This window comes from Colossoma macropomum, unplaced genomic scaffold (assembly GCF_904425465.1).
Source record: "Colossoma macropomum unplaced genomic scaffold, Colossoma_macropomum, whole genome shotgun sequence".
NCBI lineage: Eukaryota > Metazoa > Chordata > Actinopteri > Characiformes > Serrasalmidae > Colossoma > Colossoma macropomum.
In genome coordinates, this window is record NW_023494802.1 from 40,352,563 (window position 1) to 40,371,167 (window position 18,605).

The following is an 18,605-nucleotide window of genomic DNA, read 5'->3' on the forward strand; positions in this document are numbered from 1 at the left end:
ATTTAAATATTCAAGATAATATAAACTGAGATCATATACATAAAAACATATTAAAACAGATTTGAAAATCTAAAATGAAGGTAACTCCTGCTATGCACTACTCGCTTACATCCCAGCACAAAAATCTGCATAATGAATCATGCCAGTCGCTCAGCTTGACTGACTGCATGTATATGATCCAATCAGAGGAGCGAACAGCAATATAATCTGGACACACTCAATGATCATAAAGTATTAATCAGCTCAGCTTTGAGAAGATTTAAGTCAAAGTATATGTAATTAATCCACACCACTGTAAATGTTTTCATTTTATTCCCTTATATTTTGGGGTCAGAGCTGAACTGGTTGGGGCGGCAATGCATATTTCATGGGTGGGAGCTGCCACCCTGTACTACCCATGTAGCCACACCCCTGTGTCTTCTCAGAATTTACAAACAATAACCCATAACCAGGGTTCAAAATTGTTATCAGGAGACAAGCAATAAATATTCTGCAACTGACTTATTAAAAACTGAACTGAAAACATTTCACAGTCAGTTTGTGTTGTACACTCAGAGTTCAGAAGAAGCCAAAACTAGCTTTCCCTATAAAGAACCTCTTTGGTACCCTCCTCAATAGTGACTGGTCAGCTGTGAGGACAAATGCAGGTGCAGATTAGAGATTACCCTTAACAATCTAATTGTAACCTAATCCAAAGGATTACTACATTAAAATGACATAATCTGATTACTTTTCACTACTTTTGGATTACTTGTCTTTTTAAAACCATATAATACAATAAACAAGAAAACAGTTTTAACAGTACAACATTTTATGACACAAATTATATAGTTCAGGTTTCACATAACTGCCAAAACTATGCACTATGTTCATGGCAGTAAACAAACTTACCAAACGGCAGAATGTCTTCAACTGACAACGTTTTGCTTCATACAAAAAAGTCAACTGAGGGGGGCTAATTTCCATTTTAGAAAAGCGGATGCCACATAGAGAGTTTCATCGCTTAACTGGGGAGCAAACTTTGAGCATTTTCATGCTAAATAATGTTGCATTTTTGTCATCGAAATATTGCATTTCGTGTGCAAGACTTATTTGACTGTAATCCCACTAGTATTCACTAGCTCACTTATCTACATTATATCTGTAGTCTGATTACTGTCTTTTTCTGTAACTGTAACGGAATAATAATAATAGTAGTAAATAATTAATGATAACTTTCATTCATAGAGCACTTTGCATACTGCAGGCAGCTCAAAGCGCTTTACAGACAGGGGAAAAATGTAATGCTCTTACATGTATTCAGCTGCTACCCTAGTCGGCCCATAATCTTCATATCACACACGCACATGTTAATGTTCAACTTACAGCACCTCACAGAGGGTTTGCTTTCTTTATCTTTTTCTCATTGTCTTCCTCAAACATGAGCTTCATGGTCTCTGGAGGTTCAGTGGATGGTCTACACAAAGTGAAGTGAGGTGATAAGGAGAGCGCCTTGTGCTGCATCCATGTCCACAGATTTGACCAGTGAACACGTTACCATGTAGATCCTTATTCTTGATGCACATTTTCTGCTGTAGGATTTTATCTTCTCCTCATAACATGATGCTGTAAGAAAGCAGAACAAGACACAATAATCAGATAAGAACATACACTTATCATTCATTAACATCAAGAGTTTTTTTCTGTTATTTCTGTATGACATTGAAATATATACACAACACTGTTTCCAAAAAAGTTGGGATGCTGTGCAAATTGTAAACAAAAACAGAATGCAATTATGTGCAAATCCCTACTGAATTTAAATTGAATTAAACTCTAAATTTGATTCAAAATAGTACAAAGACAACATATAAAATACTGAAACCAAGAAATTGTATAATTATTTTGAAAAATATATGCCCATTTTGAATCTGATACAGCAACATGTTTCAAAAAAGTTGGGACGGGGGCATGTTTACCACTGAGCTGCATCACCTCTTCTTTTAACAACACTTTGTAAGCATTTGGGAACAGAGGAGACACTGCTGTAGTTTTAAAAGTGGAATGTTTGTCCATTCTTGTTTGATACAGGATTTCAGTTGCTCAAGAATCCTGGGTCTCCTTTGTCAAATTCTTTGTTTCATAATGCATTAAATGTTTTCAGTGGTGACAGGTCTGGACTGCAAGCAGGCCAGTTTAGCACCTGAACTCTTTTACTACGAAGTCATGCTGTTGTAATATGTGCAGAATGTGGTTTGACATTGTCTTACTGAAATGAGCAAGGCCTTCCCTGAAAAAGACGTCATCTGAATGGCAGCATATGTTGCTCTAAAACCTGCATATATCATTCAGCATTAATGGTGCCAGAATCATGTCTCTTTCTAATGCAGTACCACCTGAGGGCCCAAAGGCCACAGCGAACCAGTATTGGTTTTCAGCCTCGTTCCTTGCATACAGAGATTTCTCTGGGTCCCTCAATGATATTATGTACCGTAGATAATGAAATCTCCAGCTTTGCTATTTTATGTTGTGAAATGTTATTCCTTGAATTGCTGCACTATTTGCCCATGCAGTATGTATTTTATTTATATATGTATATATACAATATATAAATTGTATTACGTATTTATTTTATTTATATATTACTTTTCATGAAATACTTTGATGTTTGGTATTGAGGTGTTCTGAGACTGCTAAATCTGCCAAGACTGCATATCTAATCTTCAGACATTGACTAATAAGCTGAAAAACATCTAAGTCTGCAAGTTCATTTTCAAATTTACAAATTATTACCCACCATGTTACTACAATGTCTACCATGCATAGCACTTAGGCTAACCAAACTGAAGGTGATTGTTTTCTGTTAGAATAATAATTAAGACTCAAAAGGGGAACCCATCCTGCTCTGGCTCTTTCTCTGTAAAGCATCATCAAATAATGATACGATATAACATTTAAGGATAACATTTAATGTGTATGTTCAATACAGTCTAGTTAAATACCTAAAAAGGTCACTGGGATTTTGCATGGTAAGTTAACAACAAGAAAGCATGGCTGCATTTACTGCTGAAACAATTACTTTTTTTCTGAATTTGTATTTGAGTGTCTATTTGTCTTTAATCTACACCAAAGTATCACTATATGTTCTAAATGTTTAATTTCACTTTCAGATTCTTTAATTTCAGGCTTTCAGGGGGTCCAAAGGGTTAAGTAGGGGGCCCTGGACCCTACTGTACACACACACACACACACGCACACAAAACAGCTCAGAACTTTCAGTAGGTTTTCCTTGCACAGCACTTGCTCCTTATATTATTTAAATGACTCCAACATTAAATGTTAAAACGTTATATATATTTTAATAACTCACTGTAGTGTCTCCAGTTTACAGTTTGGATGCTCCAGTAGATCAGAGAGGTTCTTCAGTCCTGATTCTCCTGGATAATTGTTGTTCAGATTAAGCTCTCTCAGACATGATGTGGGATTCAATTTCAGAGCTAAAACCAGAGCAGCACAGCCTTTATGTGTAATACCACAGTCAGACAGCCTGCAGAGAGATAGAGAAATAATCCTTATTAGCACAGCTCAATAAACACACATAAACACTAGGGCCATATGGATTTTACAGAATTCACACAGAATTTTCTAAATAAATAGACTCCCCTTCTCCTGAATGACTGCCAGCTCACCAACAACCTGAATGAGTTCTACTGCAGATTTGAATATACAAAGGATAATCCTCAGCCTTTCTCTTGCAGTCCCCTGCCCTCATTTATCACCCTAGCTCTCTCACAACTGCCTCCTGCTCATCCCACCATTAACAAGCAGGACATTAAAAGGATTTTCAGCAGACAGCACCGCTGTGACCAATTAGCACAGATTTTCACAAACATCTTCAACAAATCCCTGAAACATTGCTTAGTTTCCACAAGTTTCAAAACATCAATCATAATTCCAGTTCTTAAAAAATGTACATTACTGGATAAAATGACTACAGACCAGTAGCCCTGACCTCTGTAGTCATGAAGGTCTTTGAATGCTGGGCCCTTGCCCACCTGAAGGCTATTACAAACCCTCTGCTAGATTCCCCTTCAGTTTGCATACAGAGCTAACAGGTCTGTCAATGACATGGCTAACTTGGCTCTGCACTTCATGCTACAGCATCTTGACAGTCCTGGAACCTGTTCTAGAGTTCTGTTTCTGGACTTCAGCTCAGCATTCAAAACAACAGTGCCAGAGCTGCTGCAGGTCAAACTATGCCAGATCACATCTGCCAGTGGATCATGAATTTTCCAAACACAGGAGAGAGCAGATGTGCCTTGGAAGACACATATCAGACCTCAAGACCCCCACTACTTGAGTATCACAAGGCTGTGTGCTCTCACCCCTTTCCCTTCAGTCTCTACACCAATGACTGTGTCTATAAGAAACCAGCTGTAAAAATCTTCAAGTTTGCAGATTACACTACTATGGTTGGCCTCAGTGCCAGTGGTGATGAGTCTGTCTATAGAAAAGAAGTCAAGAAGCTGGTCTCCTGGTGTGGCAGTAACTACCTGCTGCTGAACATGAAAAAGACTGTGGAAATGTTGGTGGACTTCAGGCTCAACCCCCACCCCAACCCCCTGAACATCAATGGCTCTGTGGTTTCCTCTGTGGAGTCACTCAAGTTCCAGAGCACCACCATATTCACGAACACGGAAGTGCAACAGAGAATGTTCTTCCTGGGACAGCTGAAGAAATTCAACCAGCTGCAGAGTCTGATGATCCAGTTTTACACTGCAATCATCGAGTCCATCCTCACATCATCCATAATCAGCACAGCAGAGAGGATCATCGGTTGTGGTCTGCCAACGATTTGCAACAGCAGGGTGATGAAGCATGCTGGGAAAATTATGTTGACTCCTCTCATCCTGGACATCACCTCTTCCAGCCACTTCCCTCTGTTATGAGACTCAGGGCCACAAAAACCAGCACAACCAGACATGCTAACAACTTATTCTCCAGAGCATTTTGACTGAAAATTCAAGGAAGAGATGCAAGGATGTAGGAATGTGCAAAACATGTCCCTCACTCAGCCATTATGTTCAAGACTTGTCACTGGTCACCAAAACATAATTAAATTTGTTACAGCACCATTAATTGCAGTAATTATCCAAAACTACACAAGGTGGTACCATATGCCCATGACACATGCTACAATAATAAAAGGTTTTCCACGTAGGATGCGCCTATGTATCCTCGCTCTGGAAGCTTCTTTTCTCCTCACTCCTCAAATCTTTCATGAGGTTACTGAGCTTTCAGTACTGAATAAGGCCTTTCCTAAGGACACAGTCAGCAAATCTGGGATTTGAACCTTCTGGTTGCTGGCTTACCACAGCTACCCCATTTTCTTTCTTTAGAAAGAACCCCCAAGTCCTTACAAGTGGATTTTATTTCACTTATTTTGTGTTTGCATTATTTATGTTAGTTAATGCTAAACATTTCAATGTTAACATTATTGTTAATAATGTCGGTATTACTTATTTTTATTTTGGAATAGCATACTTCTTTATTTGAAATGATGCAATCTTACTTTTCATATTTGATGTAGCTGAAGGTAAAAATGAGGGATGCACTGACATATGACTTGGGCTGATGCAGGTAGGTTTCATGTGCATACCCACCAATGCCAATGCCAATACATAAACATTTATAATGTAGAAATTGTGACTATGTCTTCCTAATTTAGCATTATAGAGATATATAATATTTCTATACAGTACAAATGCAGTCAAATAAATAAAGTACTTCTGGAGTACAATAAACACATCATCCATTAGTGGTCTGAATCATCAGCCAAATCTTATCATCTTTCTGTTTTTTTAAAAAGCAATTATTGTTGATTCTGATATTATTATGGATCCCTAGCACAAATATCAAAACTTGAATCACCAAAAAATAAATACCAAAAAATTGGTTAAATTAAACTGAATTTGGGAAAAATAAAACAGATAAACAAAGGAATAACATACAACTACAAAACAATCTTTGCAATCATCTTCCTCTAACACAAATATAAACAAAATATCTACGTATCAATGTACAGCACTTCCAGTGTACATTCTATGCCTGACTATCTCTCTGTCACACAAACACACACAAGAGTTGAGAATGAGACTGCATTTGTGTTTGTGTATGAGTGAGAAACAGAGTTGGTGATTCTAAATAGGTTTGTGTAAAGATTAATCTTTTCTCTTCAGCAATATGAATTAAAAAAAAACAGAAAACAAGAGTAAACAGACAGCTTATCAGTAACTTACTGTAGTTTCTCCAGTTTACATTGTGGATCCTTCAGTAGATCTGATATCTCTTTCACTCCTGACTCTCCCAGTTCACTGTTGCTCATATTCAGCTCTCTCAGGTATGAGGGATTTGATTTCAGAGCTGAAACCAAAGCACTACAGCCTTTCTCTGTAATACTGCAGCCAGACAGCCTGCAGAGAGAAGAAGTAATCGGTAAATGTAAAGCTCTACATTTTCTCTCACACACAAACATGACTATTATCTTGGGTATGGTGGTATCTAATTTTCATAACATCAAACAGTGCTCAAATATTACCCCAGTATATAGTATTACTTGGGAAAGATGGGGGATTCTCTTGATAACAGAAACAAAATTTGTTCCATGTATCTAGAGTTTTCACCACTGTTACTCCTTATTCTATGGCCACTGTCATGTTGAAGTGATGTCACAGAATGTTACTCAAGGAAATTGGAGCTCTTGAAAAACTCTGACTTTCCAAGTGGGAATAAGCCATTCAAGTAGATTTTTCCAACCAGAAATTTGAATTTCTTCAGATCCAACTTGATCATGAATGCAGCACTTATCTGAATGTGGCTAAATAATTTACATGAGCAATTCATTCAATAGCCCCACACTTAACCAAAAAAGTAGTTACATTCGCAATTCATCACTGACAAAATGTTAAAATATCTATCTAACAAACTAGGCCAGTCAAGTGAAGATGGTTTTGGTGAAAATACTGGCTTAGCTATCAGGCTAACTGCTCCACACACCATAGAGGGTCTGGTATTTTAAAGTCTAAAATGACTTGTTTTTTTTTTTATAAAACATGATAAAACACAGCACTTACCAAAGAAATATTATTTTATTCACACTCTGTGTGTGTCTGTGTGTGTGTGTGCACATAAACAAACAGTAAGTCAGTAACTCACTGTAGTTTCTCCAGTTTACAGTGTGGATTCTTCAGTAGATCAGACAGCAGCTTCATACCCAAGTCTTCTGGTCTACTGTTGTTCAGACTGAGCTCTCTCAAGAAACATGGCTTTGATTTTAGTGCTTTAACAAGAGCAGCACATCCGACATCTGTAATATTTAAGTTAGACAGCCTGCAGACAGATTGAAAAAAACCTCACACTCTTAAGCACTTTCTTTGTTTTCTATACATAGTGCTGGACAGAAAAGTTAGCTATTTATAAAAAACATGTGTCTGTGTGTGTGAGAGAGAGAAATCTACAGTCACAGTGAGAAAGTAATGATCTTACTCCAGTTTCTCCAGTGTACAATTTGAATTCTTCAGTCCAGCAGAGAGCAGCTTCACTCCTGAATCCTGTAGTTTATTGTTACTGAGATCTAGCTCTTTCAGACTTGAGTTTGCTCCGAGAGCTGAGGCCAGAGCTGTGCAGCTTTTCTCTGTGAGATTACAGTTATATAGCCTAGAACAGAAATAATAATATAATAATATGTTAGAACACTGTCATTTCAAGACACACACACACACACAAAAATAAAACTATAAACATACATATTTGGCATATCTGCCAAATTCAATTACAGACAAACTATAAAATAACATCTTAGCAACAATAAATCTCAACACAAATCATCTCTCTCTCTGTCTCTCTCTCTCTTGCACACACACACACATGCAATGTAATCTGAAAATGATTTTGTTTGTCAAAAAACAAAAATCTAGATATTCTTTATATTACAAATGTAATTATATCATGTTTGATAGCCAAATTTGCTTGTTTATTTTTTCACATGAGCTAACATGGGAAAGATTTAGTTAATTTAGAATTGTGCAAAGTACATACTTAAATGAGTTTGAGCTGTCAAAATAGACTTGCTTGTGTGATTTCAGACACTGTTTGACATACATTTATGAAAAAAGACATAAGTATGTAGCGTAGGAACAACAGTAATGTGTCTTTAATTTCCACATTTTTGTTTATAGATAACAGTATGTCATACAGTGTCAGAAAACATATAATCAAGACAATTAGAGAATACTTAACAATGTGGTTTGGGAAGTATGTCCCAGGGGCCATATTACAGAAAATTCTTAAGTCTGAGATCTTCTATCTTATCTTCTACCTCTATCTTATCTCCTTTGTTGTCATGGCAACATCAGTTAAGACTGAAGTTAGGACAGAAGCCATTACATTATTTTATTTCCAGACAAGAAAACGGTATTACAGGAACATCCTAAGTTGCCAAAATATCCTAAATATTTTCTTAACTTTAAGACAACCAGAGCGTCTTAACTTCTGTTTTAATCATCTGTTTCTATTGTTTTATGCAGTGATAGGCAGCACAGTCAAACTCGTCAGATAAAATATTACAGTGATGGTGGTGAATAATGAGGAGACAGAGCTGAACGTGTGTCTGTTTATTATAAGGAATAATGTTAGCGCGGTCAGCTAAAGTGTTTGGGAAATGAAACTGAAAGTGGAGAGCAGCAACGCTTTGATAAACAGCTCGAAGCACTGACACAGTATTCTTAACTTTCATTTTATCGCGCTTTAGTTTTATTTGACCTTTATACCTCAGTAATGGTAGCTAACGATAGCTGTCTGGCTAACTAACTTGATAATGTGTTTACATTTCAGCTATGTGCATATAGTCGGTTGCTAGGTAACAGACATGACAGTTGATTGTCGACGGTCAAGTAAATTAAGTTTTCCTAACTTGAGATAATATAAGATGCTGTAAGATAAGATTCCTAAATCAAGATCAGATTTGCTTCTGTAATACGATTTTGTGAAAAATCTTATCTTGACCTGTCAAATCTTAAGTTAAGACCAAATAATAGGAAGTTTCTGTAATACAGCCCCAGATTTACATCCCCTGATAGTATGTGGGTGTGTGCATGTGTGTGTGTGTGTGAGAGAGAGAACTGCAGTAAGAAAGAGATAACCTTACCCCACTTTCTTTAGTTTACAGCATTGATTCATCAGTCCAGCATAGAGTAGCTCCACTCCTGAATCTTGCAGTTCATTGTGACTTAGATCCAGTTCTCTCAGTTTTGAAGAGGTTGATCTGAGAGCTGAGGCTAGAGCTGCACAGCTTTCCCCTGTGAGATTACATGAACGCAATCTGGAAATAGAAATTAAATTAAATGATTAATTGATTATATTAAAAAACAGCAACAACAATTCTCTTTCTCCCTCCTTTTCTTTCACACACACACACATACACACTTTCAATATAGTCTCCCCTGTTATTATGTGTGATATCTGTATCCACTGACAGAAAGTGATGATCTCACCCCAGTGACTTCAGTTTCACACTGTGAATTGTTCAGTCCAACAAAGAGCAGCTTCATTCCCAAATCCTGCAGCTCATTGCAACTCAGGTGCAACTCTTTAAGACCTGATGAGTTTGCGCTGAGAGCTGAGGCCAGAACTGCACAGCTTTCCTTTGTGAGAGAACAGTTACACAACCTGGAACAGAACCAAAATCATGAAATATTAGAACACTGCCCAAGGGTATTTTCATACTACAGCTTTTACTACACCCAGGACCACTTGTTCTGTGAGTTCAGTACACTTGGACAAATTTGAAAGTCCAGAGCATTGATCTCTGGTCCTCCTGAAATCAGTGGTCTGGGGTTCGGTTCCAGCAAACTCTGGTGCAGTCTGCTGCACATGTGGAAGTTTTCCACTCCTGGTGCCATGCGTGGGGCTTCGCAACTGGTTTATTTTGTAATGTGACTGCTTCAACGTATCACGCTACATCCCTTTTCAACTTTTAGATGAAAAGTGCTGTTCTTTGCTGCTTGAGTGTTTTTATCCAAGGAAAACAATAAAAAGCAGCAAACAGATGAAGGTAATGCCTACCATTTTGCAAACCTGCATGCAGTAAAGTGATGTAAGGAATTGCACAATCAATCCACAGGTCAGAAGGAATTCTTGTGTGTGAAAGCAACCCTGTGATAATAAGCCTTGACCCAAAAAGCCCAAAATTGGTCCTAGGTGCAGACTCAATTATTTGAGACAAATATGAAAATGCCCTAAGTGTGTGAGAACAATATTATATCTAACACACGTTTCACATAAACATTCTATGTTAGTGTGCATGTGTATGTATGTGTAAATAAGATCAGCATTGATCTCACATTAGTTTCTCCAGTTGACATTGTGAATTTTCCAGTCCAGCAAAAAGCAGCTTCACTCCTGAATCCTGCAGCTTATTGTAGCTCAAGTTCAGCTCTCTCAGACATGAGGATTTGAGAGCTGAGGCCAAAACTTCACAGCTTTCCTCTGTGAGATTACAGTTACACAGCCTGGGAAAGAAATTATGATACATCAAATCAATGCCATTTTAAACATTCACATGGACACAAATATAAACAGTTTATATATCTGAGAACAGTGGGTGTATGTATGTAGAAAACATAGAGAGATCAGTATTAGGATGTTTGTGTGTGAGAAACAGAAAACTTTTGATTTACTATTATAAATGGTAAATATGTGATTGCCTGTGATCTGCATTTACCAATGTCGATAACCTCACCCCACGATCTCCAGTTTACAGTGTGCATGCTCCAGTCCAACGGAGAGCAGTTTCACTCCTGAATCCTGCAGTTCATTGTAACTCAGGTCCAGTTCTCTCAGATTTGAGGTGTTTGAGCTGAAAGCTGAGGCCAGAACTGCACAGCTTTTCTCTGTCAGATTACACCAACGTCCTCTGAAAGAACAATGATGATACTTTAGATAAAAAAACATGGCCTATTTGGTACTGTGAAAAATTTCTTCTATTTTTGCTAATTTGTGACATTTACATTTCAAATCATCCAACTTATTTTAATATAAGACAACAACACAGGTAAACACAAAATGCAGCTTTAAATGATCATTCCATTTATTAAAGAAAAAGATTTATTTAAAGCCTATGTTACCCATGTGAAAAAATATTTGCTCCCCAAATCTAATAACTGGTTGTGCCCCCCTTGGCAGTAACAACTGCAATCAAATGTTTGCTTTAACTTGTCATGCGTCTTTTTCATCACTGTGGAAGAATTTTGGCCCACGTTTATTTGCAGAATTGTTTTATTACGGCTACACTGGAGGGTTCTTGAGCTTAACCTCCCTCTTAAGGTCCTGCCACAGCAGCTCAATGGAATTCAAGTCAGGGCTTGACTTGGCTACTCCAAAACCTTAATTTTGTTTCTTTTGAGCCATTCAGAGGTGGTCTTGCTTGTGTGCTTCAGATCATTGTCCTGCTGCATAACCCAACTGCGCTTGAGCTTTAGGTCACAAACTGACAGGCAGACATTCTCCCTCAGGATTTTCTGATAGAGACCAGAATTTATGGTTTCACCCATTATGACAAGTCGTCCAGGTCCTGCAGAAGCAAAATAGCCCCATCCCACTACCATCACCATGTTTGACTGTTGGTATGATGTTCTTATGGTGGAATGCAGTGTTAGCTTTGTGCCAGATGTAATGGGGCCCATGTCTTCCACAGAGTTCCACCTTTGGCTCATCAGTTCACAGAATATTATGCCAAAAGTCTTGGGGTTCATCTACATGTTTGATATTAATGTTTTTTGTTTGATGTTAATGTTTTTTGGCCTACAGTTCTTTATATGTTCATCTGGGTTCTTTTGTGACCTCCTGGATGAGTTGTTGATGAACTCTTGGTGAAATTTTGGTAGGCCAGCCATGCCTGAGAGGGTTCACCACTGTTCCAAGTCTTCTCCATATGTGGATAATAACTCTCACTGTGGTTCACCTGGTTGATTTAGTAACCATGGAAGCAATTATTGTTCACAGGTAGGGCTGTACAGCATTTTTCCTTCAATAAACAAAATCACCTTTTATAGACAGCATTTTGTGTTTACTTGGGTTATCTTTGTCTAATATTAAATGTAGTCCAATAATCTGAAACATTCAAGTGTGACAAATATGGAAAAATAGAAGGAACTGCACTGTTGTGTTTCTGTTGATTATTTGTTTTATTAAACTTAGCTGATAATTAGATGGAGTTTCAGAAGGACATACATGCCACTCAAATGTATACTACATGTATACCTATGCATTCTATTCATGTCCCTTAAGCCCTGCAGAGTGCAATTATGATGTTTGCATTCATAAGCTTCTGTCTATCAAAGAACAATTTTACGCTTATCAAACTGGCTCTAAAAATCTCAAAGCTGACGCTCTCTCTCCACTAGATTCCCCATTCTCTTCTCAAGGAGAGGAGACTATCATCTCTTTGTCCTGCATTGTGGTTACTGTTTTTTTTCAATGTTCTCCCCAATATAGACATATCCAATTCCACCTACTAGTTAGGACTCTCCCATTCCAGTACCAGTGCTAGGAGGGCAAAAGCTAGCAGAGGCGTCCTCCAAAAGTGAGCCACCGCACCTTTCGAACTGCTGCTAATGCAACATCATCGGACAATTGAACATGATCAGAGAAAAGTGCCAAACGCCAGTTCTGTTGCATCAGCTAAGCCAATTGTGCTCTCTTGGACTCCCAGCCATATATGGCTGTAGCATCAGCAGGGATCGAACACGATACTCAAACCTGATGATAGGACCAATGCTTAGATGGTTGCACTACTTGGGGCTCCCATTTGATGAGAATTCATGGACGACATTCTTTGCACCCTGTATGAAGACACTGCCCCCAAGGACTGTTCACTAGAAAAACTGTAGTCATCTGAGAACATGCAGACCACTTTCACTCATACATACATAACACTCTCAGCTCTGGAGTTGGTCAAACACCTCCAAAATTCAGTCTTAGTTGGTTGCATGTTCTGCTTCTCATAATCCAGCATAATCCAGCACAGAAAAACCTTTGGATTTTTGTGAAGCAAGAGTGGAGTTTGATTTCCACATCTCAAATATAAAAGTGCTGTTCATCTGATTGGGAGAGTTTAATGGGTGTACCAGATCTTGCACAGTTGATAGGTGTCCTATTAGTGCTGGAGGCATCTTTGAAATTTTCAGTTAAATGTATGTTTCCTTCTCTTTTTTTGACACTGAAAAATGAATAACTTACAGGATGTTTTTGACTGGAAATAAAATAAATGAAAGTGTGTTCTCTGACTTTTGCAAAGTACAGCTTTTATTTATTCTACCTTTCTTTAAATTTTTATTGCAATTACTTTAATCATTTCAACATATTTATTTTTCCTAATTTTTTGTTTACTTTTATCTTTAATAATGTTATATTTTATTTTTGGTAATCTTGTATTTTTATTTCTCAACCATAGTATGTGATTGTAAAGCACTTTCAGCTTCTATGTGTGTAGAAAGTCCTCTTTAATTTATTAATATTATTATTATTATTATTATTATTAATGGAAATACTTACACAGCTTTCTTGGATGCACTGACCACTGAAAATAGTTTTTCAAAACATTCCTCCGATTTGTCATATTTACTCAGGTCAAACTCATCCAGCTCCTTATCTGAGTTCAGCAAAACAAATGCCAGAGCTGACCACTGAGCAGGCGAGAGCTTAGCTCCATGCAGACACTCGTTACCTCTTCTGCTCAGATATGTTTGGACTTCCTGCACTAGAGAGTGGTCATTCAGTTCATTCAGACAGTGGAAAAGATTGATGGATATCTCTGGAGAGGGATTCTCCCTGATCTTCTCCTTAATGTACTCAACTGTTCCCTCGTTGTGAGAGCTACACGCTGTCTGTAGTAGTACAGTTTGTAAGATATTCTGATTGGACTCCAGTGAGAGACCCAGAAGGAAGCGAAGGAAAAGATCCAGGTGTCCATTCTCACTCTGTAAGGTCTTGTCCACTGCATACTTGAGAAAATCAGTCATTCTTGATTTGTTGACAACATCTAGCAAGTCAGTCTGTTGTTCTAGCACATTTTTGTTCTCAGAGATAAAGGAGAGAAATGCAAACAAAGCAGCCAGAAACTCCTGAACACTCAGATGGACAAAGCTGAACACCTTCCCCAGGTGCAGCCCCAACTCCTCTCTGAAGATCTGAGTGCAGACTCCTGAGTACACTGACACTTCTCTGACATCAATGCCACACTTGCTCAGGTCTTCCTCATAGAAGATCAGGTTGCCTTTTTTCAGTTGCTGGAAAGCCAGTTTTCCCAGTGTCCAGATAATCTTTTTAGTCTGGTCATGATCAGGGTCACTTTTTCCTTGGTACTTCTGGCTGCTGTGTTTGATCTGAAAGATCAGGAAGTGTGTGAACATTTGAGTGAGAGTCTTGGGGATCTCTCCACTCCGCTCAGTAAAAATCCTCTCTAGAACAGTAGCTGATATCCAACAAAAGACTGGAATGTGGCACATGATGTAGAGGCTTCTTGAGGACCTCATATGTGAGACAATTCTGCTGGCCAGACTCTGGTCATTGACCCTCTTCCTGAAGTATTCCTCTTTCTGAGGGTCACTGAACCCTCGTATTTCTGTTATCTGGTCCACACACTCAAGAGGGATCTGACCACATGCTGCAGGTCGAGAGGTGATCCAGAGAAGAGCAGAGGGAAGCAAATTGCCCTTCATGAGGTTTGTCAGCAGGACATCCACTGAGGCTGACTGTGATATATTTGACAATCTCTCATTGTTCTGAAAATCCAGAGGCAGTCGACATTCATCCAGACCATCAAAGATGAACAAGACTCTGTGATGGTAAAAATCTCTCTGCTTCAACTTGTTTCTGTGAAAAAGTTCTGAAGTTTCTGTGAAAAAGTTCTGAAGAAGATTCCTCAGACTGAGTCTTTTCTTCTTTATCAAGTTCAGCTCCCTAAAAGGAAGTGGAAATATGAAGTGGATATCTTGATTTGCTTTTCCTTCAGCCCAGTCCAGAATGAACTTCTGCACTGAGACTGTTTTTCCAATTCCAGCAACTCCTTTAGTCAGTACAGTTCTAATGGCTTTGTCTTTAAAAAGATCATTGCATTTGATGGGTGTCTCCTGTGTCGCTGGTCTCCTGGACGCTGTCTCAATCTGTCTCACCTCATGTTCATTATTGACCTCTCCACTCCCACCTTCTGTGATATAGAGCTCTGTGTAGATCTCATTCAGAAGTGTTGAGGTTCCTTTGTTTGAAATTCCTTCATTAATTTTCTGACATTTTTTCCTGAGTGTAGATTTGAGTTTTTTATGACCAGCAGGAGTCAGATCTGACAAACGTTGAAGCAACGACAAAAAAACATGTTAATGCTACAATTAGAATCACCCATGCCACAAACACCGTTGTCATACAGTAAAATTACTGTTAAACTGACTTTCTTGTTCTGTGGTGAATGGACAAACAAATTAGTCACATGCACCACTTCTTTTCTAATAATTGGTTATGCGCACTCTTGCCGTAATGGCAGTGCCAGTCCTGTCAGGTAAGGACTACACCAGTCTCTTGACATAGCTGTCTATGGTCGAGCCAAACACAACTTTAACATTCACATATTTCCTGATGACAAATGTCAGGTGCATGTATGTGACTGGTTCAACAGCAAAGATGGAACACTGGGACACTTTGATTTACCAGCAAAATCACCAGAACTCAAATCTAATTCTTAATTTGGAACAGCAGGTGAAGTGCCAAAATAGATGTACATAAATGCCAGCTGAAATGTCCATCTATATTTGATTAAAAAAAAAAAATCTGTAAAACAAAGGGAAAATGTAGTGGCCAAAGTGAGCAGTACATTTTCCGTAAATTTAACAGACAATTCCGTCACTCCTTTTACAAAACAATCTGTAAAATTACAGTACATATTCTGTGTATACATAATAGCTGATCATATCAGCCATTATTGACAACTTACAGATTTAGCAGTATCAACTGAAATATCATTGATAATGTGGCAATAATTAGTGACTTTTTTGAGCTGCAGCATCACCAGGATTCAAATGTGATATGCTGACAACAGAGCTAAACCTTACAACGTTGTCTATTGAGAGCTCAGTTAACAACTGCTTTTATCACAGCAAGACCAGCTGTACTGGTAAATTTGAACTCAAAATACCATCATGGTGAACAAAACAAAAACATATAAAATGTATTAAACCAAAACAATATTTCTGGGAAACCATAGCTCATGCAGGCACTGATTAAGGTACATCACATTACTTAACAGCTACAAATTATTTCAACTTCAGCTATTGCTCAGTGCTGTAGCCACATGTCTAATACTTATACCTAGCATTATCATATAGTTACAATATTATTAATAATGTGTGCTGCAGCCGTAACCAGTGGGGTGACAGGTAAACTACCCAGGTAAACTATCATGCAATGCATGCTTGGAAAAGTTAAAGTTAAATGCAGAAACAGAACAATTCTGTTTAAGTTATACGAAGAAATAATCTGTAAAAAGATGGATATTTTTACAGTGTAGTTTGTGGAAAAGTGGGTTAAAATAAAATGGATAGGAACTATATCGAAGACTGGTGTAATCCTTACCTGATGTGATAAAAGCTGTCATTAAGCCAAGGGGATGCATAACCAAGTATTAGTAAATTATTATCGTTATATACATATTTAATATCTATATATTTTTGCTATTTGTAAAGATCACTAACTTTGCTATGCAAAACAGAGCCTTCACATCTTGAGTCTATATTAATGTGACAGCAGAATATTCCTCAATAATATTTTTTAAAACATTCTCTAAATTTCCATTATTTTCCAATGCATGTTTAAATTCAGTACTTTTCCAAACTTTTCAGACTTGTGCAAGAACCCAGTAAGAGCTCTTACTGGTCTGTAGTGTGTTAGCGAGGTCTAACAGGTTCATGCTTCTCAGGGCGTGCAGTACAATCTTCAGCACTGCCTCTCTGACACTGCTCAGTTTCTTTATCCCTCTCTCAGCACATCCAACATAATCTGGGCTCAGTAACTCCTCGAACGTCTTCAGCTCATTCTGTACCAGGGAGATGACCCGGAACTCCAGTTCCTGTTTGAGAAAAAAGAGTAACAAAAAACCACTTGAAATACTGTCACAGCCAGGTCCACAAATATTTTGACATTAATAAAGTTATTGCTGTTTTAGCTGTCTACCACAGCATATTGGAGCTGAGGTGGACTAATGAAGATGAGCTCATCTTCATTTACATCCAAATCAGGTGTAGGAATTACCATTACCCTGGTATTACATTTGCATACATTGTTCCCCATAACACCCTCCGGTCTTAAGCTAACCGTCAGAAATTAACTATCATTTTTAATACTTGCTTTGAAAATCCTCAATGACTGTGAACCCACAGACATCACCAGACACTAGGTTTCTTTGCTGGTGTTGCTCTGGATTTACTGTTTTCAGTTCCTGCTTGATCTTAGTGTGTTTTCCCTTGAGTTTTTTTTAATTGAAATGGATTCTTGACTGCCTTAAAAAAGTCTTGGGTTGCTTTCGCAAAATGCTGCAGAGATTTCTCTGGATTCCATGAATCTTTTGATGATATTATGCATATTATGAAGCTATTTTTAAACTGTTGCATGTTTTTTTGCTGAAGCATTTTTGGCAAAATGGCCTTGACCCATCGACCCATCTTTGCTTATAAAGTATTTCCCAAATGTTCCTTTTATATCCAAGCATCATTACATCACCCCTTTCTAGTCTTAAATTACCCCATCCTCAACATTTTTGGAATGTGTTGCAGGTATCAATTTCAGAATGAGTGCTGGGTCAAATGTCAGCTTGCCTTAGTAATTCCAGTGAAATATTTTAGGTTGTTCTAAATATTTATGTACAATTATATAAATGCAGTGGTGGACAAAGTACACAAATCATGTACTTGAGTTAAAGTAGAGATGCCCAAGGTAAAATATTACTCCAGTAAAAGTAGAAGTTCCTCCCTTTAGACCTACACTTGAGTAAAAGTACAGAAGTATTTGCCTTCAAATGTACTTAAGTATCGAAAGTAAAAGTACTAAAAGATTAATTATGACTTTAATGTCCTATTATCATTTTTATAACAAGACTCTTGCTTTATCAACTTATTTTAGGCGAGAATACTCTAGTGTCACTCTTGGTAAACCAATCTTTTAATAGAATGTCATTAATTAGTCTAATACTGATGTCTATTAAAATTATCATAGGCACAAAACACTGAAGGCAAACAATTTCCATTAGGTAGAACTGAGTGGCTCTGAAATCACTTTTTACAAACAAGCAAAGTTTCAGTTTAAGATTTGTTTGCAACTTAGTTACAAGTTTAAATTTAATAAAAACTTGCTTTAAAAAAGTGAGAGTTTTGCAAAAGTGCTTATACAAATTTAGAAAAAAGAGGCACGTCAGTCACAACTTAATATGTGTACATATTTCTATATTGTGGTCTATTTACACAAAGTTAGGTTAGTTCATCATTTATGTTGAATAGACTCTCCCAAAATTTTACGCTGCTGCACTG

At 37.7% G+C, this 18,605-nt stretch overlaps 1 protein-coding gene across 1 annotated transcript; it reads right to left on the reverse strand.

Annotated features, from left to right (window-relative positions):
* Positions 1-1,495: 1,495 nt before the first annotated feature.
* LOC118822185 (NACHT, LRR and PYD domains-containing protein 3-like) lies at positions 1,496-17,078 on the reverse strand. Its single transcript, XM_036591098.1, has 10 exons — positions 16,957-17,078; positions 13,591-15,376; positions 10,778-10,951; positions 10,380-10,547; positions 9,185-9,358; positions 7,525-7,695; positions 7,195-7,368; positions 6,279-6,452; positions 3,350-3,526; positions 1,496-1,605 (listed from the first exon to the last, which is right to left on the reverse strand). The coding sequence occupies exons 1-10, from the start codon at positions 16,991-16,993 to the stop codon at positions 1,593-1,595; spliced, it is 3,048 nt and encodes a 1,015-aa protein (XP_036446991.1). The 5' UTR covers positions 16,994-17,078; the 3' UTR covers positions 1,496-1,592.
* Between the last annotated feature and the right edge of the window lie 1,527 nt (positions 17,079-18,605).